Raw genomic sequence first — 26087 nt, forward strand, 5'->3', positions numbered from 1 at the left:
GGGTCCCCACCCGCCCCTGCACCGGCCCTGCCGCGTGGTCCAGACGGGGTCCCTGTGCGGGCCCGAGGGGGCGGCCCCCGGGGACAAGGTGAATCATCGCCCAGACAAAGGGCGGCCTGAGGAGCGAGGTTCTCAGCCCGGACGGCGACCGCGCGGCCGACCTTCCCCCCGCGGGAACTCCGCGCCTCGGGGTCGGGCCGCCGGGGCCTGGACACCACACTGGGCCCCTTTGTGTTTTCAGGCTGAGCCTCAAGCACGATGAAGTGGGAGGAGGCCGGGGGGGCCGGGAGGGCTGGTGTCGTCGCGTCTCCCGGGGCGCCGAGGGGGCCGGGGACGGGGTGGCCCGGGGCGCGGCTGCGGGTCCCCGACACAGGGCGCGGCCGCCAGTCCACAGAGGCCCGCGGCGTCCGGGTGTGTGGACGTGTGTGCCTGGGTTGCTGGTGTAGACACACTTTCATTTTTGCACACAATTTTTGGTTATTCCAATTTTTTCTTTAAAAAAAAAGACACAATTGGTTCTTTTGTGACTGGCCTGTTTCTGCGCTTTGCAGCTTTGCTCTGAGCGGTTCCACGGCTTCTTACCGGCTTGTCCCAAGCTCTTTCTGTAGGAGAGAACCGCTCCTCCGTCCCGTCCGCTGTAAATTTTATCTCCCGTTTGCTTTTTGCCTTTTTATCTTGTCACTTTTTCACGCAAGCCGTTGAGATACGTAACGTGGGAGACGCCCGTGGCGTGTAGCGTGGCGGCCGAGCCTTGGGCATTGGGAAGACGGGGCCGGAGCGGGGCGTGGGCCCCCCCGTGGGCGCTGGGGGGCGGCTGGAGGCCCAGCGGATGTCGCCCGAGTCGCGTCCTCCCGAGCCCCGTGTCCGGCCCCTGGCGGCCCGACTGGAGGCTTCAGGAATGTTCCGTGTGGGGTTTGGTCCGATTGCAGCTGGCTGAGGGGCCAGGCTTGTGGGACCGGAGACCAGCCGCCCCAGCCCCGGGCTCTCCAGGCCTTCAGGGCGAGGGTCCTGCCGTGACTCGTGCGACCGGGCTCCGGGAGGCGCAGCACGCGGGGCGGCCCCTCCGGGTGGGCGTCCCCCCCCGCGCCCCCGCCCGGCGCCCCACGGAGCCTCTGCTGTGTCTGCCCAGGAAAGCGGGGCTTTGCAGGTTTCCTCCTCTCGGGTCCAGCGTGGGGCGGGTGTCCCCCGGGGCCGCGCTCCCGCCCGTTACTGGGGCGCCTGCCGGCTGCCGGCCCGCTGCCTCTGAACGTCCCTACCTACTTCCACGGTGGCACCTCACGCGGGCCGGTCACGTACTGCGCCCTAGGGCCACCGTGCGGCAGGGGGGACCGCCTCGGTGTGCGGCCCCGTGGCCACGCTGTGGACCAAAGCAGCGCCCGGTTCCCCGAAGCCGGGGGTCACCGACCAGCCACGGGCGGGCTGGATGCCCGGGACGGCGTGGGGCAGGCCGGAGCGTGTCGTCAGGGCCCAGGTTCCCCACGCCCGGCACCCGCACCCGCCCCCGCCCCCGTCTCTAGGACAAGCGCACCCGCCCCTTTTCCTTGCAGTAGGAGGGGGGAGACAGAGGCCACAGAGGCAGCGTCTGTGACACAGTAACGTGCCCCGACGCGACCCCGCCGGGAGGAGCCCGGTGCTCTCGTGCCAACGGTCAGGGCCTGATGCAAGCAGGTGGTCAGAAGCCACTGGTGCAAGGAGCGTGGGGACCGAGGGGGGGGTCAGGGACCGCTGCGGCTGGGCTGTGACCGGGGCCAGGCCCCCGGGCGGGGAGGGGGCGGAGGGTGGAGGGCGGAGCAGCCGAGCGAGGCAGGGGTGAGTCAGGCCGGGAGTGCGGGGTGCCCCCCCCGTAGGCTCACTCAGCACCCCGAAGCCAGGACACGGCCCTCCCCGGAGAGTCGGGGGCAGCCCACCCCAGGCCGTCGGGGTGACGGTCCCTACGACCCGCGGTGGCAGCCACAGGACACGGCTGCCGCGGCCTTTGTTCGCGAGGCTCAGCGGCGTCTCCGGGTTTCACAACGTCTGCCTCCCGGCCCGTGGGCTGCTGCCAGCAGGGCTGTGGCTTTTGCACAACCGACGTCTTCCCCACTAACGTGTCCTCGGGGAGCGGCGGCCGGCTCCCCTTCTGCTCTGGTCGGTCGGGGCCGGGTCTGCGGGGGGCACGTGTGTCCCCTGCCCCCACCTGCTGGCAGCGCCCGCGCCCCCCTCATCGCTGCCACCCCGGGGAGAGCTCGGCCTTCTGGCACCTAACATCAGCCCTGTGCCGTCCCTGCGCCTCCACACCTGGGCACGCGTGTCAGCGGGGCCACCCCGTCCCTCCTTCGGCAGGGCGGGCGATCCCAGCACCTGCGTCCGAGCCCTGTGCCGCCGCCCCCCGACTTGACCCCTGCTCTGTGAGGCCAGCGTGGCCTGTCTCCTGCGGGCGGCGGGCGGCATCTGCATGTGCCGTGCTCCCACACACAGGCTCACGTGCATACACGTGCTCAGGGCACGCAGGTGCACACACGGGTGCTCACACGTCACCACATGCACGCACACTCCATGCACACAGGTGCGTACCGTTCACATGCACTGATGTGCTCTCTCACACGTGCCCCCACCACATGCACACCTGCCCCATGCACCGAGGGGTGCGGTGGTTCACGTGCACACAGGTGCGCCCACACCTGCCCTCACCACATGCACACACACCTGCACGTTTGTCCACACGCACACGTGTTCACACGTGACCCGTCCACAGAGCTCACACACCTCCCACGCAGCCTGGCTGCCCTCCGTGGTGGTCAGGACATCCCAGAATTAGAAGGAAGGACACTAGTTCCTCACGCATACCCAGCCCCGTCCACAGCCGACTCCCCCGCGGGGCACGGACCGCGTCTCTGGTCCTGGAGCCTGAGCCGGTCCCCTCGCTGCGTCTCCTCTACCTGCAGGGGTCACGGGGGGTGAGGACCGCAGCCCTGAGGGTGGCTCTGCAGGGGGCGGGTCCCAGCGACCACAGTGAGGGGGGCCGGCCTCACTCTGACCTGGCGCTTGTGGGGACGCTGCAGGGTGGCAGGGCCCTGGGGGGCGGCGAGGGCGGCTGCGTGGCAGGCCCCGTGGGCTCTGGGCTGACACAGGCCGCGGCTGGTGTCCTGGAAACGTCGGGGGCTGATCTCCGGCCCCGGCAGACAGTGCTCTCTCTGCGGGGCCGCTGCCCTCCTGCGTGGGGTCAGGCCCCGCACGCCGCCCCCCTGCCCCTGCCCCCTGGGCCCTCCTACCGGCCACTGTCCGTTGGCTTCCCTGGAGGGCCGCAGACCTGGACACCACCCGGCCACCCCAAAGAACCTTCCGGAACCCATGACCATCCTGACCCGACTGAGAACTGGTGCAGCTGCCTTCTGGGCCTTGACCGGGGCCTCGGGCCATCCCTGCCTCCGACCTCCTGAAACACCGTGGTTAGGTGGGGACGGCGGTGACGGAGACGGTCCTGCCGTGGCCGCCGTGTTCAGCGCCCTCGGATCAGCCCAGCTTCGGGAAGAGCCCATCTGCGACTCCGCTGGTGACCCGAGCCGCGCCGGCTGCTGTGGCCTCGGCCCCTGTGTGCGTCCGTGCCAAGGGGTCGGTGCCTGTGCCCCGCGGGCTGGAAATGACGCACCGGCATCCAACCGCTTCCCGCCCGTGTCCTCAGCGTGTCCTTCCCCTCGTGCTGGGGCCCCGTGGGGACCGTGGGGCTTCGGGGCCTGGGTCCAGCCCTCCTTGGCCTCCCAGGGGCGGGTGTCGGGGCCTGAAGGAGCACGTGTGCACGTCCGACACACATGGACACGTGTGCACACACGGGGAGATGGGATGTGGCCCCGCAGGCCTCGCTGTCCAATGCAGGGAGGTGGGGGGGCAGAGGGTCAGAGCCGACCCCCTGGAGGGTCTAACCCTCCTGGGAAGGGATCCAGGGGGCTTCCTGGAGGAGGCAGCCTTGGGAAGCAAGGGGAGCCCTCCTGCAGGGCTCATGGGGACACGCGGGGCGTTGTTGGGTTGTCATCACGTGCTCCTCGTTGCTGTGGGGCCGCAGGGTCACGGGGTGCAGGGTCGGCGATGGAGGGAGTCTGGAGGTCGTTGGGAGGAAGAAACAGAAGAACGTAGGGGGGGCATGCGCAGCCCGCAGGCCGGAGGGACAGGAGGCCCCTGGGGTGTGGGGCGGCCCTGAAGGGCATTCCGGGGTCCGTAGCGCCAGCGCAGCATGCAGGGGCCGGGTCCCGCTCTGTCGGCCCCCGGACACCGCACCCCAGGGCCCGCCTGGCCGCGGCCTATCGCGAGGGCGGTGCAGACGCGCAGGCCGATGCACCAAGTGTGGCTTCGGTTTGGGGGAGAAGCGCCAGAGTGAGTCCCCGCGGAGAAGGACGTCAAGTGAGAACAGGAAGCACCGGAACAGGCCTGGGGGTGCGTCACGGGGGAGCTGCCCACATGGTCGCCCACTGGCAGCCCCCTCCGCGGCCCCGGCCCTCCTTGGTGTGGGGAGACGCGTGTCCTGCCGCTCGCCGCGCCGTCCGGGAGCACGGCCTCCCTCCCCGGCCTCGTGTGGGTGCTCGGGAGCCCCGTCCCAGACCTTCTCACTGCGAGCCGGGTGCCGGCCGGTGTGCACCCCCCATCCCGGAGCCCACGGTGACCCCCTGTCCCTCTGCCTCAGGGGATGATCGCGGAGCTGAGGGTGCGCGGGGACCCGCACGTGAGCCCCCTGCACTGCCTGGAGGAGGACGACGACGACAGCGGCGGGGTGAGTGGGGCCGCGGCCGGAGGGTGGAGGCGCAGGGCGGGGGCAGCCGGGAACCCCACGGGGGACTCGAGGGCTCGTGTGGGTGCCACGAGCCGGGGCCGCCCTCATCAACGGCAACGTCAGGAGGAGCCGCCGGGCCTCCAGCCCTCCCCTGGGAGCTCCCGCGGATCCGGGCGGGAGCTCCAACAACCGGGAAGAGCCGGGGCCCCGCGGTCACTCGTGGCCAGAGCGCGCGGCGTGTGTGCGTGTGCACATGCCTCGGGTCTAAACAAGAAAATCCAGGTCTCGGGTGTGGGGGACGGAGGGCAGGGAGCCGGTGTCCTGGGGGATCCGGAGCTCAGAGTGCCCCCTGCGACCCCGGGTGCACAGTGAGGCGCCAGCCGCGAGCAGGGGGGACATGACCGGTCACGGTCCCCGCGGCCGCCGCCCACCCTGTTCAGCGCCGCCGGCCCGTCCACCTGCGCAGCCTCATGTCGTGGAGCCCCCCGTGCTGGGCTTCCGTCCCCTGGCCACACGGCGTCCCGGGAGCAGGGGGACGAGTCGAAAGAGGCGTGTGTGGCCCTGCGGGGACAGGGGGAGCTCACCGGTGCCCTGCTCCTCCCCTGCTGCCCTCAGGTGTCCGGAGACTTCGGGAGCGGGCTGGAGGACGACCGGGAGCCGTCGGTGAGTGCCGGGGGCCGCCCTCCTGGGGTCCTGCCAGTGTGGCCGGTGAGCACACGTGGGACACGCTCCAGCCGGACCCGGGATGCTGGGATCAGGTGGCCCGTCCGGGAGATGCGCCCCCGTAGCTCTGTCCCGAGGGATTTAGTTCGGTTTCTGATCCTAACACCCGCCCCCCGCCCGGGTCCCTGGGTGACCTTGGTGACCCGTTCCCACCCGGCCGGTGGGTCTGTAACTCCCATGGAAGGGAAAGCAGGCAGGGGTCACAGCGAGGAAGGTTCTGGAGGCCGGGCCAGAGCTCGCCCGGCTCCCCCCACCCAACACGGCACGCGGGAGGGAAGAGGCCGCTTTTGCCCCACGTGCAGGGACGGGTGGCCCCCGCCCCCTCCCTCCCGGGGCGCTGGGACCCCTGGCCCTGCGGTGGCCGGAGCGGTGCTGGGAGGGCGCCCAGTGGGCCCGGGTGCCCGTGACGGCCCTGCCCGCGTCCGGCGGCCTGTGGCAGGATGTGGGCCCTTCCCCCACCGAGCTCCTGTCCCTGCTGCAAACCAGAGCTGGGCACGTGGCCCCACGGGAAGGGCGCCCAGGCTGTGCCAGGGCCGCGGCGTGACGTGCCCGTGACCACGTGGGGCGGTCGCACATTCCACCCTCTGCCCCCGACCTGCGGCCCTCAGGCCAGGCCGGCCCGCTGCTGGGGGCTTCCCTGCTTCCAGGGGACCGGCCTCAGCCCTCCCGGGGCACCCCCCACTCTCCGTGGCCGCGCGGGGCCTCCGCTCCCTCGGGGTCGGCGGCTCGCGGATGTTGGGAGGCCAGCGGGGGCCCGGGGGCCAGCTGGGGGGCCTGGCAGCTGGCAGGTCACAGGAGGACGGCCACCGAGTGCCCTGACCTTGTGGGGTCACCGGAGCTCCTGCCCAGGGTGGGGCAGGTGGTGGCAGGAGCCTTTGGGCGCCCGCGTGCCTGGGGCCCCATCCTGGGGCTGCGTGTGCCCTGGGGCCGGCCTTCCCCCTCGGGGGGTGTAGATCCAGCCCCGCCAGGCAGGTCGCTGTCCCCGGGGAGGAGCTGGGGCGCTTGAGGGTCACCGGGCCGTCCTGGGCCCCGAGCCTCCCTGGCCCGCGGGGAGACCTCCAGGCTTGGGGCGCGCAGGGGACCCCGACCCACGGGCTGTTTAGGAGAAGCCAGCGCGGGAGTGCAAACCGCCCCACGGACAGACTGGCACGGCCGCCTGTGCGGAGTAACGGGCTGCTTCTCCCACCCTCACCTTTTGCCAGAGTCTGCTCCCCAAAGCCGAGCTCCCCGAGGCTCCCCCGGTCACTTCTCCGCCCTTGGCTGGAGGCAGGGACGTGGAAGATTCCAGAATGGAAGAAATCGAGGAAGAAGCCACGGCGTCCCCGTTGGGAGGTAAGGCTGTTGGGTGGGTGGTGTGTGGGGCCGGAAGGGCTCCCGTCCGTCGGGGACACACGCCCAGCCCAGCCCGGGCAGTGGTCAGCGCCCGCCTGGCCCCACGGCCCCAGGGGACTCGGCCCGGAGCCGCTGCTTGGCCTCGCCCGTTCGTGTCACCAGTGGGGATCGGTGGGGCCGTCGCGAGGGTGCAGGGGGCTCGCCAGGAGGCCCCAGGGCTGGCTTTGCAGGACAGCTGGTTGCACAGGTCAGCCTCTGCCCAGGACGTCCGTGAAGCAGGCCCGTCCCAGGTCGGCCTCTGGGCTTGGGGATGTTCCCTGTGGCCCTGGAGGTTCGGGGCAGGCTGCGGGGCAGGGGCTCAGGTGTGGACCTGCTGGGGACCAGGGTGCAGGGGCTCAGGGGGCTCCGGCTTGGACCTGCTGGGGGCCGGAGTGCAGGGGCTCAGGGGGCTCAGGTGTGGACCTGCTGGGGGCCAGGGTGCAGGGGCTCAGGAGGCTCAGGTGTGGACCTGCTGGGGGCCGGAGTGCAGGGGCTCAGGGGGCTCAGGTGTGGACCTGCTGGGGGCCGGAGTGCAGGGGCTCAGGGGGCTCAGGTGTGGACCTGCTGGGGGCTGGAGTGCAGGGGCTCAGGGGGCTCAGGTGTGGACCTGCTGGGGGCCTGGGTGCAGGGGCTCAGGGGGCTCCGGCTTGGACCTGCTGGGGGCCGGAGTGCAGGGGCTCAGGGGGCTCAGGTGTGGACCTGCTGGGGGCCGGGGTGCAGGGGCTCAGGGGGTTCAGGTGTGGACCTGCTGGGGGCCGGGGTGCAGGGGCTCAGGGGGCTCGGGCGTGGACCTGCTGGGGGCCGGGGTGCAGGGGCTCAGGGGGCTCAGGTGTGGACCTGCTGGGGGCTGGGGTGCAGGGGCTCAGGGGGCTCGGGCATGGACCTGCTGGGGGCCGGGGTGTAGGGGTTCAGGGGGCTCGGGAGTGGACCTGCTGGGGGCCGGGGTGCAGGAGCTCAGGGGGCTCGGGCATGGACCTGCTGGGGGCCGGGGTGTAGGGGTTCAGGGGGCTCGGGAGTGGACCTGCTGGGGGCTGGGGTGCAGGGGCTCAGGGGGCTCGGGTGTGGACCTGCTGGGGGCTGGGGTGCAGGGGCTCAGGGGGCTCGGGCATGGACCTGCTGGGGGCCGGGGTGTAGGGGTTCAGGGGGCTCGGGAGTGGACCTGCTGGGGGCTGGGGTGCAGGGGCTCAGGGGGCTCGGGTGTGGACCTGCTGGGGGCTGGGGTGCAGGGGCTCAGGGGGCTCGGGCATGGACCTGCTGGGGGCCGGGGTGCAGGGGCTCAGGGGACTCGGGCGTGGACCTGCTGGAGGCTGGGGGCTGGGGTGCGTGTCAGTCACCGTAGATTACAACCCAACACGTCCTGAGTGTGAGCATCTGGTGTCAGGAAACGTCCTCGCTCCTCGGGGCCGTGTGCCTCCTGGCGGAGGGGTGGTGATAAATGTGGCGAGCTCCGGTGCCCAGTGAGAGGAGGAGTGACGTGGGCGTGGGTGTGGGTGTGTGTGTGTCGGGGCTACGGCTGGGCTCCGGGCAGCCTGGGGTCGGGGCAGGAGCAGGGGAGCCTGGCCGTGCTCCGGGGACCGACGGCCGCCTCTGCCTCCCCAGCTCGGACCCTCCCCGGCTCGGCTACAGTCGCCGCAGAGAGCGCCCAACGCCTTGGGGGCAGCCTGCAGGAGGTGAGCCCCCTCCCCGGACCCCTCCCCAGACCCCTCCCCGGACCCCAGGGCGGTCGGTGCTTCGGTCCACTCACCCGAGCTCCGGGAGCCCGTGGCCGGCGCTGTGTGCCCTGTGCCGGCGCGTCCCCTGCAGGCCCCTGGGATACCAGGCCCAGCCGGGGCCTCGGGAGGGTGCAGCCGCCGGCCCCAGCCTGTGCCCTCGCCTCCTCGTCCCCAGGCTCCTACAGGCCCTGTGGCGCACAACCCTGAAGCATGGCCGGGACCCGGGCCACAGGGCCCCCCGGGCCCCCCAGGGCCGCCGGGGAAGGATGGCACCCCTGGAAGGGACGGTGAGCCGGTGAGCACCTTCCGTGGGCTGGGCGGGCACTGGCGGGGGCATGTGCCAGGGCAGCAGGTCCCGGGACGGAGACCCCGGGGCGGCCCTGACCCCGAGGCTGCTTCCTCGCCGCTCCGGGAGGGGAGGGCGGCCAGGGGAGCTGGCAGGGGGCCGCTGCGCTAGGGGGACGCTGTCCCTCCCCGGGTCATCCGTGGGGCTTGGGGCTCGGGTGCGGGTCTCTGTTCAGACCGGGCGGGCGCGGGGCGTCGGTCTGTCGCTGACGGTTCTCTTGCACGTTCCAGGGGGATCCCGGTGAGGACGGGAGGCCGGTGAGTTTGCTTCAGAGCCAGGTGTTCCTGTCTCGTGTGTGTGAGACCCTCAGGGCCCTTCCCCGTGACCCCCCGTCAGCGCCACGCAGTGCACAGATTCCTAAATGAACCGTTTTGAAAATGCAACTTAACGTCCGCTGAGAAAATACAAGTGTATTGATAGAAAAACACAGCTGTGCCGAGGTACCGGCAGTTAGGCTCCTTGCAGGATGGAAGGGGAGAGAGAAAAGGTGCAGCTTCCAGGCTCCTAGAGGAGCAAACACATGAGGGGTGGGTTGGGGGCCGCAGGGGCGAGGGGCGAGGGGCGAGGGGTGGCGCAGACCCGCCCGCAGTCCCTGCAGAGGAGAGCGTCTGGGTGGAAAGCACCGCGTCCGGGTTGTTAGGAATCCACAGATGCTGATAACGTGCCGCGGGAAGGTTGCCCGCGAAGATGGGGGATCCCGCAGGCGGCGCGCAGTAGGGAGCCTGGGAGGGGCGGCCCCGGTGCCCCCGACACCGCTCGTCCGCGTCTGGGATGCTGCGGAGGACAGGAGGGATATTTCCTACTGAGGCCAGGCCGTCCCTGAGTCCCCGGTGCTGCGGTCGCCTGCGGGGTCCTGGGGGCTGAGGACACCAGCCAGTGCTCAGCCCGGGCGGCCTGGATCCCGCAGGACGTGGGGACGGGGACAGCTCGCTCCGCTCGAACGAGCCAGAGTCTCGAGTGTGCCCGGCGCCCGTGGACACGCAAACACACGCCACCTCCGCCCCACCAGGGGCAGCCGCTCTGTCCACAGTGCCTCCCCTCACGCACCCATGCACATGCAGGTGCAGATGTGTAGGTATACACACATACACGCAGGTGCACACACTCGGGTGCACACACAGGTACACGTGCAGGTGTGCACACATGCAGGGGCACACACACTCAGGTGCATAAACAGGAGCACACACAAGCAGGCGCACACACTCAGGTGCATACACAGGTGCACACACATTCACACGCAGGTGCACACACAGGTATATACATATACACAGGCAGATGCCCAGGTGCACACACAGGTACACACAGAAGCAGGTGCACACACACAGGTATACACATACACGCAGGTGCACACACCCGGGTATACACACGCAGGTACACACACAAGCTGATGCACACAACAGGTGCACACAAGAGCTGCATACATGGAGGTGCACACACAGGTCCACGCACACGCAGGTGCACACAGGTACACAAGCAGGTGCACACACGGGTGCACATAAGCAGGTTTAGCACACACATGCAGGTGTACACACACAGGTGCACACACCCAGGTATACACGCAGGTGCACACACAAGCTGATGTACACACAGGTGCACACAAGAGCTGCATACATGGAGGTGCACACATGCAGGTGCACACACACTCAGGTGCATACACAGGTGCACACACATGCACACGCAGGTGCACACACAAGCAGGTGCACATACAGGTATATACATATACACATGCAGATGCGTGCACACACAGGTACACACAGAAGCAGGTGCACACAGGTATACACGCAGGTGCACACACTCAGGGCGACACACACAGGTATACACATACAGGCAGGTGCGTGCATGCAGGTGCAGCACACACATGCAGGTGCACACACCCAGGTATACACACACAGGTGCACAAACTGATGCATACACAGGTGCACACGAGCTGCATACATGGAGGTGCACACACACACAGGTGCACACAGGTACACAAGCAGGTGTACACACACAGTTATACACATACACATATATTCACGTATACATGCATGCAGATTCACACACGGGTGCACACACACATGCACACACAGGTGCACACACTCAGGCATGCACACCAGCTGGAGAGAGCACTGGTGACCCCGAGGATGTCCACGGGGAGGCCACAGCGCAGCGTTTAGGGCGGGTCCGCATGGCGATCCCCAGGCACGTCCACCTCGGGTCCTGCGTGACGTCCTCCGGGGGCTCGGCGGGTCCCGGCCGCGTGTCTTCGGCGGTGCAGGCGGGGTCGGCACGGAGGCGCCTTCTGACGGAGCTGCTGGTCCTTGTCTTCCAGGGTGACCCTGGGCCGCAGGGCTTCCCCGGAACCCCAGGAGACGTGGGCCCCAAGGGCGAGAAGGTGAGAGGCCGGGCGGTCTGGCCGGCGGGCCATGCGCGTTACGTCCTCAAGCTCTGACCGCCGTGGGGCCGCGCCCCCTAATGTAACCGGTGCCTTCTGTCCCCAGGGCGACCCTGGGGTCGGGCCAAGAGGACCCCCAGGACCCCAAGGGCCTCCAGGGCCACCAGGACCCTCCTTCAGACACGACAAGCTGGTGAGTCCCAGCAGCAGCCTCTTCCAGCAGGGGGGCCACCCGCTGTCCCCAGAGGAGGGACCCTCCGCCCCGTCCCCGGCTTGGCTTCCTCATGCCTCCTTCAGCTCTCTCCCGCCTTCCCAAGGGGGTGTCCGGGTCTGGGAGTCATTCCCCGCCGTCCACGCAGCAGGGCGTGGGGTCTGTGGGGGTCCGTGGGGTCCATGCGCATCCGTGGGGCCTGCCTGACTCTGGCTCCTTCCATTCGGGGGCCGCATCCGCTCCCCTCTTCGGCCTCTTGCTGGAAACCTCCCGACTGCTGCCCGTGGGCACAGCGCGCCCCATGAGCTCCGGGCAGGGGCAGGCCCCCACCTGCCGGCCTCAGGAGAGGGGAGGCCCGGGGGGTGTGGCCTGGGCTCCCAGTGACGTGTCCGTGGGCTCCTTCCCCCAGACCTTCATTGACATGGAGGGTTCCGGGTTCGGCGGTGACCTGGAGAGCCTCCGAGTGAGTGTCCGTGGGTCGTGTGGGGCGGCGGGCGCCCGGGTGGGGGTGGGGCCATCCTCTGCAGGTGCCGCTTTAACCGTCGCCTGTTTCTCCACATCCAGGGCCCCAGAGGCTTCCCCGGCCCCCCTGGGCCCCCCGGCGTCCCAGGCCTGCCCGGAGAGCCAGGCCGCTTCGGGATGAACAGCTCGGACGTCCCAGGCCCCGCAGGCCTTCCTGGTGTCCCCGGGCGGGACGGGCCCCCTGGACTTCCCGGCGCCCCGGTAAGGCCTGCCTCCCTGGAGCCCCTCGCTGCCCCGTCCCCACCCGAGCCCGTCCTGGAGTCGGGGTGAACCGTCGGCCCCACCACGTCCTCCCCCTCCTCGTAGGGAGGGGCTCTGGTCTCCGGGCCCCGGGGAGGAGCCTGAGTGGCTGCTCAGTGACTGCTCGGCCCGCAGCGTCCTGGGGTGGGGGTGGCCCCTGCTTGCACCCCGGGGGACCCAGGGGCCTGGCGCTGCTCCACGGCGCCGCTGCCACGTGAACCGGGTGCCCGTCACGTGGTATTTGCGTGGCGACACACGCGGGCGTTTGATTCAGCACACGCGGCGCCCTGCGGTGACCGGGCAGGGCCGGGGGCCCCCCCTTCTCACCGTACCCCCCGTTGGATCCGCTCAAACACAAGTAAAGGCGAGAGGTGTGCAGCCGGAGAGAGCCGCCTGCGCCCTGCCGGCCTGGGCTCGGTCCTGCGTCTCCGGAACATTCCGGCGCCCTGGGTTCTCGGGAGGTGCCCGCGCCCAGGCGATCGCCCGCTGCCCCGGGAATCTTTCAGCGACTGAATCCCCCCGGGCCCCACGCTCTGCTTTTCTCTCCCCCAGGGACCGCCAGGCCCTCCGGGGAAAGAAGGAGGACCAGGGAAGCCTGGCCCGAAAGGCAGCCCCGTAAGTCTGGGGGGGCGGCCGCAGCGCCGTATAGGGGCCGGGGGGCGATGGAGCCCGGGGACCCCGCACGGAGGCCGCCCCCACGAAGGGTTTTCAAGTAACACTGACTCTGGGTTTGGAAGTTTTAGCTCAAGTTCTAATTTTGGTCGCGACCGGGGTCTGGTTTCCACGTGGTTCGGCGAATGACCCGGGGGGTCACGGGCCGTCCTTGGTGCCGTCCTCCCGTGGGGGCCGGGCTGCGTGGGGCCGAGCGGGGGGCGCGTCCGTGGGGCTGTGGGCTCGCCGACTAGAGCCTGTCCTCCCGGCGGTGTTGGCTCCCGGGGCAGCCGGCCAGGACGGGATGACGACGGCCACAGCCCACGGGTGTGCCCGGGCCAGGACGGCAGCGGGAGCGCAGGACTCGCGTCTCGGGGGCGCGGCGCTCAGGCACCGGCTCCCCGGGTCGGGACGAAACGACTGAAAGTGTTTGCTCTTCTCTCGCTGGCCGCACGTCTGAGCGGTCGTCCTCTCTCCCGCAGGGTGACGCGGGCGCCCCAGGACCTAAGGTACGGGCGAGACCCCCTAGCTACCCCCTGACAGGGCAGGGTCGTGCTGCTGCGCGGGCGGGGGGGGGGTCCGTGTCCCTCGTTTGCAGGTTTGCAGGGGACGCGGGGGGGGGTCGGGTGGGCCGGAGCGCCCGCCTCAGGACCCGCCCAGCACGGCAGCCCCCGCGGATCCCCACTTCCCTGCCCTGCTCGCAAGCCGCTGGGCCGGGCCGGCGCTGTCCGAGGCGTCCTGGACCCTCAGGCCCTCCTGCCCCCCCCCCCCCCGCCCCGGCCGCCCGGCTCCTCCCCGCCCCCTCCCCCAGGCATGCTCTGTGCTCCCCGGGCACCAGGGCACCAGGGCACCAGGCCTAGAAGGAGCGTCGGGGCGGCCGGGGGGTGGGGGGGCTCCCTCTGCTGCTTTGTTTTTATTTTTATTTTTTGACTCAGCAAAATAGCAAAATAGTTCATTTCTTGCTGCCCCGAGAGTCCTGGGCAGATAAGGGTTAGGGCCGCGGCTGCGATTGGGTCGGGCCCCTGGGGTCCCACCGTCCACCCTGTGCACCCCCCCCCCCGGGGTCACCACGTGGCAGGTGTTGCCTCTGCTCACATGACCCTGGGGGAGCGTGTGGTCAGGGCGGCCCGCGGGGCACGGAGGCTTTGGCGGGGGGGCCATGTCCGTCTGTCTGGTGGCCACACACGCTCACCCTGGGCTGTTCGTTTTTATTTTTATTTTTTTATTTTATTTTATTTTATTTTTTTAATTTTTTTTGGCTGTTCGTTTTTAAAGTGAATAGAATCACCCCCTGTTGGGTTTGTTTTGGGAAATGTCGGTCCTGTGTTTGGCTTTTCAGGTTCAGAACAGCACAGGGGCACGGGGGTGCACGGGGGCGCATGGGGGCGTGTGGGTGCCCTGGGTTGAGCCGACACGCTGACGGCCGCAAGTGCTGACGCCCGGTCTCCCCACCCTGCAGGGAAGCAAGGGTGACCCCGGCCCCATCGGCGTTCCAGGGGAGAGCGGCTTGGCAGGACCCCCCGGGCCGGCTGGACCACCAGGGCCCCCCGGACCCCCGGGGCCACCGGGACCAGGACTGGCCGCGGGGTTTGTGAGTACCAGTGGCCCCGTCCCCCCAGAAAGCCCCGGGCACCCCAGCTGACAGGACGCTCCCCGGCCCCATCCGAGCCACGAGCTCCCCGGGGTGCCCTGCTGACCCCCGACTGCGTCCATGGAAGGAGCAGCCCCCCGTTGCCGCAGGCGGTCACCGCTCAGGGCCGGGGGGGACACAGCAGACGGCCAGGGGCCCCCCGCACGTGCTCCGGCCTAGGAGGGCTGAGCTCACACCCACCCAGCGGGGTCCCTGCCCCCGGGCCGTGAGGGGTCTCTTCCCACGAGAGGCCGCAGCCCGAGCGCCCCGCATGTGCTCCCACAGGTTGACATGGAAGGCTCGGGGGAACCCTTCTGGTCGACGGCGCACGGAGCCAGCGGGCCGCAGGTATGGCCCCGGCGGGGTCCCTCGGCTCGCGGGGCGCGGGGGGACACGTCTGCTGGCGCCCGGGCGCCGTCCACCCCGGGATCTCCGAGCACTGATGAGCTCGACCGGCCTTGCTGCCAAATTAAATATTAAAGGTTCCTGGTCTGTGGGGGTGGCCCTGAGCTGCCGGGCACCGGGGGGGACGGGCCCACGTGCAGCCGAGGGTCCCCGCGGTGCCCAGGACAGACCCTCGGCCCCGGGAGCGCCGGCTGCGCTGGGCCTGGCCATGTCCCCCGCTGCGGGGCTCAGGCTGTGTCCCCTCTCTGCCCCACAGGGACCGCCAGGCCTGCCCGGGGTCAAGGTCAGTGAGCGCGCCGCCCTCTCCGCAGCACCTGCGGGTTCAGGGGCCTGAGGAGCCCAAGGGAACCGCCCGTCACACGCCCCCCTCCCCAGCCTCGGTGCTGGGGGGCCTGCGTCCCTGGCTTCACGCACCGAGGGGCGATGCCGGCCTGGGGGACACGGGAACCGGACCCCGCCCACCCGCCTCCCTGCTGGGCCCTCTGCTCCCCTGCCCTGCCCTGGGGACCCCGCCCTCCCCGCCCCCCGAGGGCGCCCCCGGGGCACGCCGCGCTCCCACACCCGTGGGTTCCAGGCGGTCAGTGTCCACCGCAGGGTGTCGCGGAGCCTTCCTCCACGAAGGTCCTCTTAGGAGGTGTGACCTGGAATACCTGGGTCGGCTCAGAGGTCGCGCTGTCGAGAGACACGCTTATTCTTAATCCGGGGGGGCCGCTCCTGGGCCAACGGATGATGCAGCTTCCGGAACAGTCTGGGCTGTGTGCGCTGGGGGGGCCCCGGACCCCGCTCTGGGCCGCGTGGGGGGGCATGGGGAGGTGGGTACCCCGCGCGGGGTGGGTGCTGTGCTCTGTGCTCACGGGGCGCCTCTCCCACTTTAGGGGGACCCTGGGATAGTGGGACCACCGGGCGCCAAGGTAAGAGAGCCTGGAAATGAGTGACCTGAGCAGCCCAGGTCTGGAGCAGGGTGGGGGGGCCCCATCGCCCCATCACCCCGTCCCCCCGGAGCCACAGAGCCTCGGGATGAGGTTGCTCGGTGACCTCCAGGGCCAGACTCGGGGTCCTGCTCCCTCTGCTCCTGCTCCTGCTGTCTGGGCTCAGCTTCATTCCTTAGGGTCCAGGGTTATTCCAGGGGCACCCGCCCCCAGGGCAGCTCCCAGGACACTGCCCCCCCAGGACACTGACCACCCCCAGGACACTGACCCCAGGACATGACTCCCCAGGACACTGACCCCCCCAGGACACTGACTCCCCAGGACACTGACCCCAGGACACTGCTCGCCCCCAGGACACTGACCCCCCAGGACACTGACCACCCCCAGGACATTGACCCCAGGACACTGACTCCCCAGGACACTGACTCCCCAGGACACTGACCCCAGGACACTGACCACCCCCAGGACATTGACCCCAGGACACTGACTCCCCAGGACACTGACTCCCCAGGACACTGACCCCCCAGGACACTGACCACCCCCAGGACATTGACCCCAGGACACTCACTCCCCAGGACACTCACTCCCCAGGACACTGACCCCAGGACACTGACCACCCCCAGGACACTGACTCCCCAGTACACTGACCCCCCAGGACACTGACTCCCTAGGGTACCCCTGCCCCAGGACACCTGACCCCTGACACCCCAGGACACCCCCACCCCAGGCCACAGGACAGGCTTCCTCCTGCCAGTATGAGTCTGGGGAACCACACGAGTCCATCCCCCGGGGCCCCCTCCTCTCTGCCCCTCGCCCTCGGGGTACGAGCTGGTGACCGACAACAGGGTTTGCCGGGCGGGGGGCTGACCCCCATTCCCCCGTGTGGTCCAGGGAGAAGTTGGCGCAGATGGGCCTCCCGGGTTCCCCGGCCTCCCTGGCAGAGAGGGCACGGCCGGAGCGCAGGTGAGTGACTCCCTAGGGGGGCCGTGGGGGCCGCGGGGGCGGGGGACAGCCCCACAGGAGCTGCTCTGAGGAAGCTGGTGCCTCCGTGTGGTCTCTGGGGGCTCCCGACCAGTTCTCTGTACCCCAAGGGGTCCGTGGGACGTGGGCGGGGGGTGCCGGCCGTCTACATGGCCCCTCGGGGCCGGTGCTGGTGGTCCGTGGCCGGGGAGGCAGCTCCGTTCTGTGCAGGTGACCTGTTTCCTTCCCATCTCTGCAGGGACCCAAAGGAGAAAAAGGGACCCAGGGAGAGAAAGTGAGTCGGGGCTCGGGGTCCCCAGGCAGGGCAGGCGCATGGCCAGGCCTCGGGGCTGCCCCCCAACCCCGTGCCACCGGCGTGGCCTTGGAGACCTGGGCAGAGACCCTCAGTCGGGGTGCTGGGCTCTCGGGGCTGCTGCCCTCAGCCCCGGGCGCCTCCCCACACCCGATGGGCTCCGGGAACCCCTCTAACGCTGGGTGGGCTTGGGGGTCCCTTCCAGAGGCCCCCCCAAGCCATCTGAGTGCCCGACGCTGGCTTTGTCTTCCAGGGCGAGCCAGGGAGGGACGGAGTGGGGCAGCCTGGGCTCCCCGGACCCCCCGGACCCCCGGGGCCCGTCGTCTACGTGTCAGAGCAGGAGGTAAGGCCCCCTCCCCGCTGCTCCGGCCCCACAGCACGCCCTGAGTCCCCGGGCCACTGGCGCTCCCCACCTAGGTGACCCCCAAAGACGCCGGGGCTCACGGTCTGTTGGTCGTATTCAGAACCAGTGACCGTGTCTCATCCTGGTGAGATTTTTAAATTATTTAAAAGACAAGAAAAATATGAGGTTGGGTGTCCGGGGAGAAACGCAGGTTCTGTAGCAGAAAATCCACCCGGAACAAGGCGCCCCCTGCCCCCCGCCCCCCGAGCCCCGCGAGTCCCGCGGCCGCCGAGCAAGCCTTGCGGAGCCACCCATCGGGTCCCCTCGGTTCGCCGCTGCCGACGCCGGCAGGTGGGCTCGGGCCCCCAGCCCAGGCCGCAGACGGGGGCCGGCCCGGGCCCCAGGGTGTCCAGAAGGTTCTCCGGGCCGGGGCGGGCTCCGGCGGGCGCCTCCCCGTCTGACCGGGGGACGTCGAGGCGGTTTTCCTGTGCGTCCATTTGCGCGGTTTTTGGCCCCGTGCGAGGAGCCGGATCCTCCTCGGGAACCGCTGTCCTTCCCTTTCCCGCTCGGTGCTGTTCCCGCGGCGGCCACAGAGAGCGGCGACAGGCGTGCCGGGACCCGAGGTAGGTGCGGCGGCCCGGGGCCACCCAGCCCGCGCCCCACGCCCCGCACCCTGCACCCCGCGCCCTGACCCGCCCCTCTCCCCGCAGGGCCGGCCGGGACACGCGGGCTTTCCTGTAAGTGGCCGATCAGCCCGGCGCCCCGGGTCCTGGGCAGCAGCCCCCGGGGACCGGGGTGGACTCGGGGGGCGGGGGTCTCGGGGCGAGGTGTGGCGGGTGCCCCGACAGCCGTGCTGGGTCCGGGTCTGCGTGTGGCCCTCATGCCCGCCTGTCCCCCCACAGGGTCCGGCCGGGCCGAAGGGAGATCTGGGCTCCAAAGGCCAGCGGGGCCCCCCAGGGCCCAAGGTGAGAGGCTGGGGCACCATCCGCCCAGGGACGGCCCCCTCCGTGACCCCGGGGGGGATGGACGGGAGAGCCGTGACCTCGCTGTGGCCCCGGGAGGCCCCAGGGGACGCCCCACCTCTGCTCGCTGTGCACCTGCTCTGGGGTGTGGGTGCCCTGAGTGCGGGGTGAGGACCCCTCCCCGGAGCCTCCCTGACGCCGCCGCCCACCCCGTTCCAGGGCGAGAAGGGCGAGCCGGGCCCGGCGTTCAGCCCCGACGGCAGCATGCTGGCCCCCGCCCAGAAGGGGGCCAAGGTGAGCGTGGGGGGCGCCTGGGGTGGCTCCCCTTGTCCAGGCCGGGGAGGGGGCGTCCCCAGGGGCCACGCACAGAGCACGAGGGGTCTGTCTTCCCGAGGGGAGCCTGTTCCCGCCCAGGCGTGAGCACTGCTCCTGAGCGGGTTCCAGAACCTTCTGCACCCGGGGCCCCTTGCCCATTCTTGTCCGTCCCTGTCACGGCCACACCGGGGAGGTCCTTGAGGTCCTCAGAGCCCTGCACGCCCACCCGGCTGGCACCGGGCGGCCCCCGGTTCTCCCCGCCTGTCGGCTGAGCGCCCTGCGGAGTGCTGGGGGTCCCGGGGCGGCTGGGGTGACCTGTGCCAGGTCCCCCGCCCCCCCAGGCTCTGGAGCCGGACTGGGGGTTCAGGGGCTGTGGGGGGCGGTCCTTGCACCCCCGGGGTGCGGCGTCTGACGGTGCCTCTGCTTTTCCGTTCAGGGAGAACCCGGCTTCCGAGGCCCCCCGGTGAGTAGGCCCAGGCCTCCCCACAGCGGACGCACGAGCGCAGCCTGAAGGGGCGCGAGGCCGCCGAGGGGGCGCGGGTGGCCCCGTACATCCCTTCAAGGCAGAGGCGGGTGTTGGGCGGAGACCCGGGGGGCTGGCCTCTGCTCACCTGGGAGGTGGCGCCTCCTTTCTGCAGGGTCCCTACGGGCGGCCGGGGCACAAGGGAGAGATCGGCTTCCCTGGGCGGCCGGTAAGGACCCGGGACCTCGGGCCGCGCGTGGGCCGGGGGGTGGGGGGGCAGTCCCTGCCGTTGTCCTGCCCCCGGGGACCGTCCTGCATGAGGAGCGCTCTCTCCAGGACGAAGCCCAGGGAGGCCCGGCCTGCCCACTGATGGCTGGGGCTGAGGGGCTGGGGCCAAGGGGACCCCGGGCGGGGACGGAGAGCCCAGGTGGGGATGGGGACCCCAGGTGGGGATAGAGACCCCCAGGTCAGGGAGATGGAGACCCCGGGTGGGGACAGAGACCCTGGGTCAGGGAGATGGAGACCCCAGGTGGGGACGGAGAGCTGCGGAGGCCAGGGTGAGCCAGCAGCCGCAGTCCCCGCCCCTGTGCTCTGCCCCAGGGTCGCCCCGGGATGAACGGACTGAAGGGGGAGAAAGGGGAGCCAGGACAGGCCAGCACCGGCTTCGGTATGACGGTGAGTGTCCCCCAAGGGGCGATGGCACCCCCGGGGGCACAGAGGGGCCGTCCGCTGTGACCACGCTGTGCGGGCTGCGACACGAGGACCCCGCCGCGTGCACACACAGCCCGCGCGGCCACCTCTGACGGCCCTCCCTGCCCGCGGTGGTGTCCCTGCAGCCAGCACCGCGGCGTGGCGGCCCCGAGCAGGGCTTTCCCTCCGTGGCTTGGGCCTCTGTAACCCTCTCTCCCGGGGTGGGGGGACCAGGGTCCTGCGGCCGCCCACGCAGCCGTCCCCACCGTTGTGGTTGGGCCCTCGCTGCCCGTCCCCACGGGGCCTCTTCCTCCAGTGGAGTTTGCGGGAGCGCGAGAACGCTAGGTCAGGGGTCGGCGGGAAGACCCGGCCGGGGTCCGTTGGGCACGTTGGAGTCTCAGGGTGGACGTGACACGGCGGCTGCTGGGACTGGGCCCAGCTGGCAGTGGCCTCTCTGGGGCCCGAGACCCCACCTCCGAGTGGGGCAGCGGGGTGACCGCGGGAAGGCGCCCAGCCCACCCGCCCTGGTTCCCACGCTCCGCCCCTTCAGAAGCCCTCCTGGTGCCGCCCAGTCCCTCCGCGTTGTCCCCTTTCTGTGAATAATGAACGGAGGGTCACTCGGAGCCCCGCCCGCCGCTCCTGGGGTGCCCCCTTCCCGCGGGGACATGCCCACGTCCAGTCCTGTCGCCCAAGGGACGTTCTGGGGGATGCTCTGTCCCCCGGACCCACAACCAGAGTGAACCGGGCGCTTCCTGACTCTGTGCTGTCCCGGAGTTCAGTCGTCTGATTTTATGGAAACGCCTAGAAACGCTCCTGCCTGTATCTGCTGCCCTGCTCCTGTCCACAGCCTGGCCATGGACCTCACAGGCTTCTTGTCCTTCCCACGCAGGGTCCACCCGGTCCCCCAGGGCCTCCGGGGCCCCCAGGCCCTCCTGGGACTCCCGTCTATGACAGCAACGTAAGTCCTCCCAAGATCGCTCCCCACCCTCCTCCTCATGGGCCCTACCCAGTGCCACCCCCAGGGTGCTGACTCCGAGGAGGGGCTGACCTCTAGGGGGGTCCTGACCCCAGGAAGAGGCTGATCTGTAAGGGGGTGCTGACCCCCAGGGAGGGATTGATCTCGGGGGGGGGGCTCCTGACCTTAGGAAGAGGCTGACCTCCAGGGGGGTGCTGACCCCCAGCCAGGGGACAGCCCAGTTTCCAGCAGAGGGTGGCTAGTGGGACCCAGGCCCACGTGCCTGGTAGGTTTTCTGTTAGAAAACAAGCCTCTACCTGGGGAAGCGAGATGGGGGGCTCTCTGGACCGGGGAGCCTGAGGCTCAAGCCCCGTGGTCCTGGGGGGGTCACACACCCCTGTTTTCTGAGGCTCGGCCCCATGAAGTGAACCGTGAGGGGCCGATCACATCGTGAGCGGGGCTCCTGATCCCAAAGCCCGGTTTGCTCTCCCTCCGTGGCCTGCACCCCTGGGGAGCATCCGTGTGGCTTCACGGCGGGCTGGGCCTCTGGGCCCTGGGAGCCCCGCGTGGGGGGCTCAGCTTGTAGGGCACCTTCCTCACTGGCTTCTTTGCAGGCATTTATGGAGCCTGGCCACCCCGGACCTCCAGGATTGCCAGGTGAGGGCTCCTGGGGCCTCGAGGCGGCCAGGGCGGGACGTGGGGGCCTTGTGGGTCCTGGGAACCCCCTGCCCCTGGGCCCTCCCAGGCAGCCTGACTGGACAGCAGTGGACGCTGGCCCGGCTCCCCCGCCTCGTCCTACCGGCTGGCACACCCTGCAGGAGTGGCCTGGTCCCCAGAGCAGCCCCTTGGGTGGGACCCCCAGGGTACACACTCCATAACAGGCCCCGGGTCTCTGTCCCTCCAGGGCACCAGGGACCTTCTGGACCAAAGGGTGACAAAGGAGACGTGGGCCCTCCAGGACCACCAGGTGACGATGCTCTGGGCTGCCCTGGGCTGGGGCGGGGGCGGGGGGGCTGCTGCATCCATGGTGACCTGGCTGCCCTCCTGAAGGAAGGAGACCCCATCCAGGCTCATGGGGCCCTGACAGGACCTGTGGTGCTGAGTCTGGGTTTGAGGCCCCAGGTTGGCCCCACAAGCCTCAGGGCCAGGACCCAGGGCTTCGAGGACAGGTGGCCCTGGCTGCGCGCCAAGGAGTGGGGCCAGTCCTGGCGTGTTGGGGGTCTCGGGATGGCCCCCCATTACCCCTCATCAGGCCACATGCCCGGGGTGGGGGGTGAAGGCCTGGCCCTCAGACGTTCCCTTGGACGGTGAGCCCTCTGCCCAGCCCTTCCCTTGCTGAGATCCTGGGACCCCCCGTGTGGACGTCAGGGAGCTAGCGGATCCGAGGTGCAGAGCTGGGGCCCCCACAGGCCGTGCCCATAAGGGCTGCGAGCAGGGCCTGCAGGGACGGGGCTGAGCCCGGGGCGAAGGCGGGTCAGAGACAGGCCTGCGGGTGGAGACCAAGCCCCACCTTCCCCAGACGGCTGCCAGGAGGGAACCCCTGGGCTCCCCAGGGTCTAGGAGCCCCTGAGGCCGAGCCGGTGATGGACGGCCAGAACTGCCCAGAACCCAAGAGGGGCGGACGTGGCGGGCGAGCCAGGCCGTCGGGGGGCCAGCTAAGGTGGGGGCAAGGGCGAGGTGAGGGTGTCCGTGGGGAGCTGGGACCTGTGGGAAGAGTCGGTTCCACTCTGGGACAGAGCTGGAGAGCCGCAGCCCCTGGGCCCGGGCGTCCGTGGGAATGAGCGGTGGTGGGGGGGCGAGGGGGGCCGGGGAGCTGGGGGGCCCTTCCCGGAGCCGGAGGTGATGCTGGGGGTACGCATCCCGGGGGCCGTACCACACTCGATTACCACAGAAGCAGCCGGCTGGACGCAAGCAAAACCACGTGCCGCCTGCAAGGCACGATCCGCAAACAGGGACGCAGCTAAACGCGGCAGGACGGGAAGGCACTCCGCCGGGAAGGGAGCTGCGGGGGGCAAGCCGTGCGTCTGTGTGCGTGCGTGCATCTGTGTGCACCTGTGAATGCACCTGGGTGTGTGCCTGCGTGCACCTGGGTGTGCGTGTGCACCTGTGAACACACCTGTGTGGGCTCTTGTGTGCACCTGTGTGCAGCTGTGAATACACCTGTGTGGGTTCCTGTGTGCACCTGTGTGCGTGTGTGCACCTGTGAACGCATCTGTGTGTGTGCCTGCGTGCAGCTGTGTGGGTTCCTGTGTGCACCTGTGAACACACCTGTGTGGGTTCCTGTGTGCACCTGTGTGCGTGTGTGCACCTGTGAACGCATCTGTGTGTGTGCCTGCGTGCAGCTGTGTGGGTTCCTGTGTGCACCTGTGTGCATGTATGCACCTGTGAACACACCTGTGTGCGTGTGTGCACCTGTGTGGGTTCCTGTGTGCACCTGTGTGCATGTGTGCACCTGTGAACACACCTGTGTGGGTTCCTGTGTGCACCTGTGTGCGTGTGCATCTCTGCACCTGTGTGGGCTCCTGTGTGCACCTGTGTGCATGTGTGCACCTGTGAACGCACCTGTGTGTGTGCCTGCGTGCAGCTGTGTGGGTTCCTGTGTGCACCTGTGTGCGTGTGTGCACCTGTGAACACACCTGTGTGGGTTCCTGTGTGCACCTGTGTGCGTGTGCATCTCTGCACCTGTGTGGGCTCCTGTGTGCACCTGTGTGCATGTGTGCACCTGTGAACGCACCTGTGTGTGTGCCTGCGTGCAGCTGTGTGGGCTCCTGTGTGCACCTGTGTGCGTGTGTGCACCTGTATGGGCTCCTGTGTGCACGTGTGCACCTGTGAATGCGCCTGTGCGTGTGTGTGCACCTGTGTACAAATGCAGGTGTGTGTGTATGAGAGAGAGGAATCAGGCAAGAGTATCTTAAAGCAGGAAAGGTCGCAGAAACTCTAACAAGCTCTTCACAAGGATAAAAGAGAAATCCCGCCGGGAACGTACAGCAACTCCCCATTTCTGCACCTAAGCACAGAGCTGCAGGACGCCGGGGGCACCGGAGGGGAGGACTGCGGACGACAGGGCGGCCGGGGCGGGGTGTGGCCGCCCGGCAGGGGCGAGGGCAGCTCAGCGGGGAGATGGAGCTGACGGGGTGAGCGCCCCGACCGCTGGGCCCACGCGGGGCTGCAAGCGAGCGGGAGGTCAGCGCTAGAGACGCGACTGGGGGACGCCCGCGGAGCAGCGCACCTGCTCGGATAGGAGGGGGTGCGGCTGGCACCCGGAGGGGGCTCCCAGCGGGGGGCTCCCCACGCGGCCCGGGGTTTACCCAGCACGGGCTCGGGGCTCGGGGCACAAGGGCAGGTTTAACTGGAAGAAAGAGGCCAGACCCCACGTGAATGACGAGCCTTACAGATCGAGTCAGTTCTTTGAAAAGAGCCGTGATCCGGGCACGTCCCCCGCAGGGCCGCGGGGGGGCTCGCTGGTGTGGGGGGACACGGTCAGAGGGCGCCCCAGCAAGCGGGGGGGACATGGGCTGCATATTTATGGGAAGGAGGAAATAAAACAGGCACCAGGGCAGTGAGCTCAGCCCCCGGGGGGCCGCGCAGCCACCGTCCCAGCCCGTGGGGCGCTTTGCCGCCGCCAGGAGGGCAGTTGACAGAAGTCAACCTTCTAAACACGTGCCGAGGAGCCGGGTCGGGGCTCCCGGAGGCTGTGGGGTCCTGGAGCTGGCGTCGGGGGCCCGGGAAAGCCAGAGGGGAAAGAGGGCGCCGTTGACAGAAGTGTCGGGGGCCTGGGGACAAGGGCCACAAGCCGCAGGGCATCCGCGGGCGCCAAGGAAGTGGCGGAAGCGAGGAAGACGCGGGCGCGTGGCTGACCCGGGCCCTCTCTCCCGCAGGCCAGTTCCCCTTCGACCTCCTCCAGCTCGGGGCTGAGATGAAGGTGGGTGACACCTGCGCCCTGCGCCACCCTGACTCAGTTTCCCCGGGGCCCACGTGGTGCAGGAAGGTCCTGCCAGGCCTGACAGACGGGCTCCAGAAGCTTCCTGCTCCTTGGGTCTGCCCTGCCCTCCCACCGCGGCCGCCGGGGTCGGGCTCAGACCAGCATCTCTGTCCTCAGGGGGAGAAGGGCGACCGAGGCGACGCCGGGCAGAAGGGCGAGCGCGGTGAGCCCGGGGGCGGCGGGTTCTTCGGCTCAAGCGTGCCCGGCCCCCCCGGCCCCCCGGGCTACCCCGGCATCCCGGTAAGTCTGGGCTCGGGGCCCCAGGGGCCAGGGACGCCTGCGAGGCCCAGCGGCCGGCCGCCAGCTTCCCCTCCGGGTCCTGCCCCCGGCGTCGGGGTGGGGGGCACCTGCTGTCCTGCGGGCACTGCTCCTTCCTCTTGGGGGGCTGCACCTCTGCCCGCGGCCTGGGGGGAGGCGGGTGGCTCGGCTGCTCCCCACGGGGCCTCTGGCTGAAGCCGCCGGGCCCCTCAGGCTCTCTTGTCCCCCCGCAGGGTCCCAAGGGAGAGAGCGTTCAGGGCCATCCCGGCCCCCCTGGACCTCAGGGTCCCCCTGGCATCGGCCATGAGGGGCGTCGGGGGCCTCCCGGGCCCCCCGGCCCCCCCGGGCCCCCAGGACCCCCTTCCTTTCCTGGCCCTTACAGGCAGAGTAAGTCGGGCGAGGGGGGTGGGTACCTGGGCCCCCGCCTCGTCCAGCCGGGGCTGCGTGCCCCATGTCTGCTCTCTCTCTCGCAGCTATCAGTGTCCCCGGCCCCCCCGGACCCCCCGGGCCTCCCGGCCCCCCTGGAACCATGGGCACATCCTCAGGGGTAAGAGCCCCCAGCCCGGGCCGGCCACCCTCCCCTCGGAGGCTGCGGGTGGACTGTTTCACGGGTGGCTTGAGACGGGGGTTCCCAAGCAGAAGTGGGGGGCCTGGGGGTCAGGAGGGCAGGGGAGGGCCCCCAGCAGCCCTCCCCACGGGGGCCTCATCCGAAGCCACAGGGTGTTTGGTGGGTCCCTCGCCCGGAGGCGCCCACGTCCTCGCCTGCGAGCGCGGATGCTGCCTCTGTGCCCGGGACCCACCAGGCCGGCTTCCAGCAGGTGCGCATCTGGGCCACGTACCAGACGATGCTGGACAAGGTGCCGGACGTGCCGGAGGGCTGGCTCATGTTTGTGGCCGAGAGGGAGGAGCTGTACGTCCGGGTCCGGAACGGGTTCCGGAAGGTTCTGGTGAGTCCCCGCACCTAGAGGGGGCCAGAGGGCTTCCCAAGCTG

General features: G+C 69.9%; 2 protein-coding genes across 7 annotated transcripts in view; one reads left to right on the forward strand and one right to left on the reverse strand.

Annotated features, from left to right (window-relative positions):
* Positions 1-26087, forward strand: part of COL18A1 (collagen type XVIII alpha 1 chain) — a 73546-nt gene that overhangs the window by 44386 nt on the left and 3073 nt on the right. For 3 of the 6 annotated variants that reach the window (XM_072807218.1, XM_072807214.1, XM_072807217.1), the window contains exons 3-36: positions 4655-4741; positions 5357-5404; positions 6667-6796; positions 8435-8505; positions 8723-8842; positions 9124-9150; positions 11205-11267; positions 11374-11460; positions 11888-11941; positions 12043-12201; positions 12793-12855; positions 13374-13400; positions 14351-14482; positions 14807-14869; positions 15183-15209; positions 15802-15837; positions 16747-16818; positions 17075-17110; positions 17382-17471; positions 18065-18094; positions 18182-18208; positions 18374-18436; positions 18653-18727; positions 19185-19211; positions 19387-19440; positions 19812-19886; positions 20791-20859; positions 21471-21513; positions 21761-21823; positions 24735-24778; positions 24956-25078; positions 25330-25483; positions 25570-25643; positions 25912-26043. In XM_072807218.1, coding sequence (XP_072663319.1) covers positions 4655-4741; positions 5357-5404; positions 6667-6796; positions 8435-8505; positions 8723-8842; positions 9124-9150; positions 11205-11267; positions 11374-11460; positions 11888-11941; positions 12043-12201; positions 12793-12855; positions 13374-13400; positions 14351-14482; positions 14807-14869; positions 15183-15209; positions 15802-15837; positions 16747-16818; positions 17075-17110; positions 17382-17471; positions 18065-18094; positions 18182-18208; positions 18374-18436; positions 18653-18727; positions 19185-19211; positions 19387-19440; positions 19812-19886; positions 20791-20859; positions 21471-21513; positions 21761-21823; positions 24735-24778; positions 24956-25078; positions 25330-25483; positions 25570-25643; positions 25912-26043 — 2445 coding nt within the window. The remainder of the gene's footprint in view (positions 1-4654; positions 4742-5356; positions 5405-6666; positions 6797-8434; positions 8506-8722; positions 8843-9123; positions 9151-11204; positions 11268-11373; positions 11461-11887; positions 11942-12042; positions 12202-12792; positions 12856-13373; positions 13401-14350; positions 14483-14806; positions 14870-15182; positions 15210-15801; positions 15838-16746; positions 16819-17074; positions 17111-17381; positions 17472-18064; positions 18095-18181; positions 18209-18373; positions 18437-18652; positions 18728-19184; positions 19212-19386; positions 19441-19811; positions 19887-20790; positions 20860-21470; positions 21514-21760; positions 21824-24734; positions 24779-24955; positions 25079-25329; positions 25484-25569; positions 25644-25911; positions 26044-26087) is intronic. The other 3 variants (XM_072807215.1, XM_072807219.1, XM_072807216.1) reach the window with 2 other exon arrangements.
* On the reverse strand, positions 477-4369 carry LOC140621798 (uncharacterized). The gene is made up of 3 exons (XM_072807225.1): positions 3018-4369; positions 2827-2918; positions 477-2144 (listed from the first exon to the last, which is right to left on the reverse strand). Exons 1-3 carry the CDS (start codon positions 3516-3518, stop codon positions 1850-1852), a joined length of 888 nt encoding a protein of 295 aa, XP_072663326.1. The 5' UTR covers positions 3519-4369; the 3' UTR covers positions 477-1849.

This window comes from Canis lupus, chromosome 30 (assembly GCF_048164855.1).
Source record: "Canis lupus baileyi chromosome 30, mCanLup2.hap1, whole genome shotgun sequence".
Taxonomy (NCBI): domain Eukaryota; kingdom Metazoa; phylum Chordata; class Mammalia; order Carnivora; family Canidae; genus Canis; species Canis lupus.

What these genes read in the sequence shown, in the direction of transcription:
- LOC140621798 (XM_072807225.1), bottom strand. Translation starts at nt 3,518, where the DNA reads ATGGGCTCTTCCCGAAGCTGGGCTGATCCGAGGGCGCTGAACACGGCG. An exon ending in AGCGTCCCCACAAGCGCCAG is followed by an intron (nt 2,919 to 3,017) that starts GTCAGAGTGAGG and finishes TGACCCCTGCAG; the next exon opens with GTAGAGGAGACGCAGCGAGG. An exon ending in TCGGCTGTGGACGGGGCTGG is followed by an intron (nt 2,145 to 2,826) that starts GTATGCGTGAGG and finishes TGCCCCCCGCAG; the next exon opens with ACCCGGCCCCGACCGACCAG.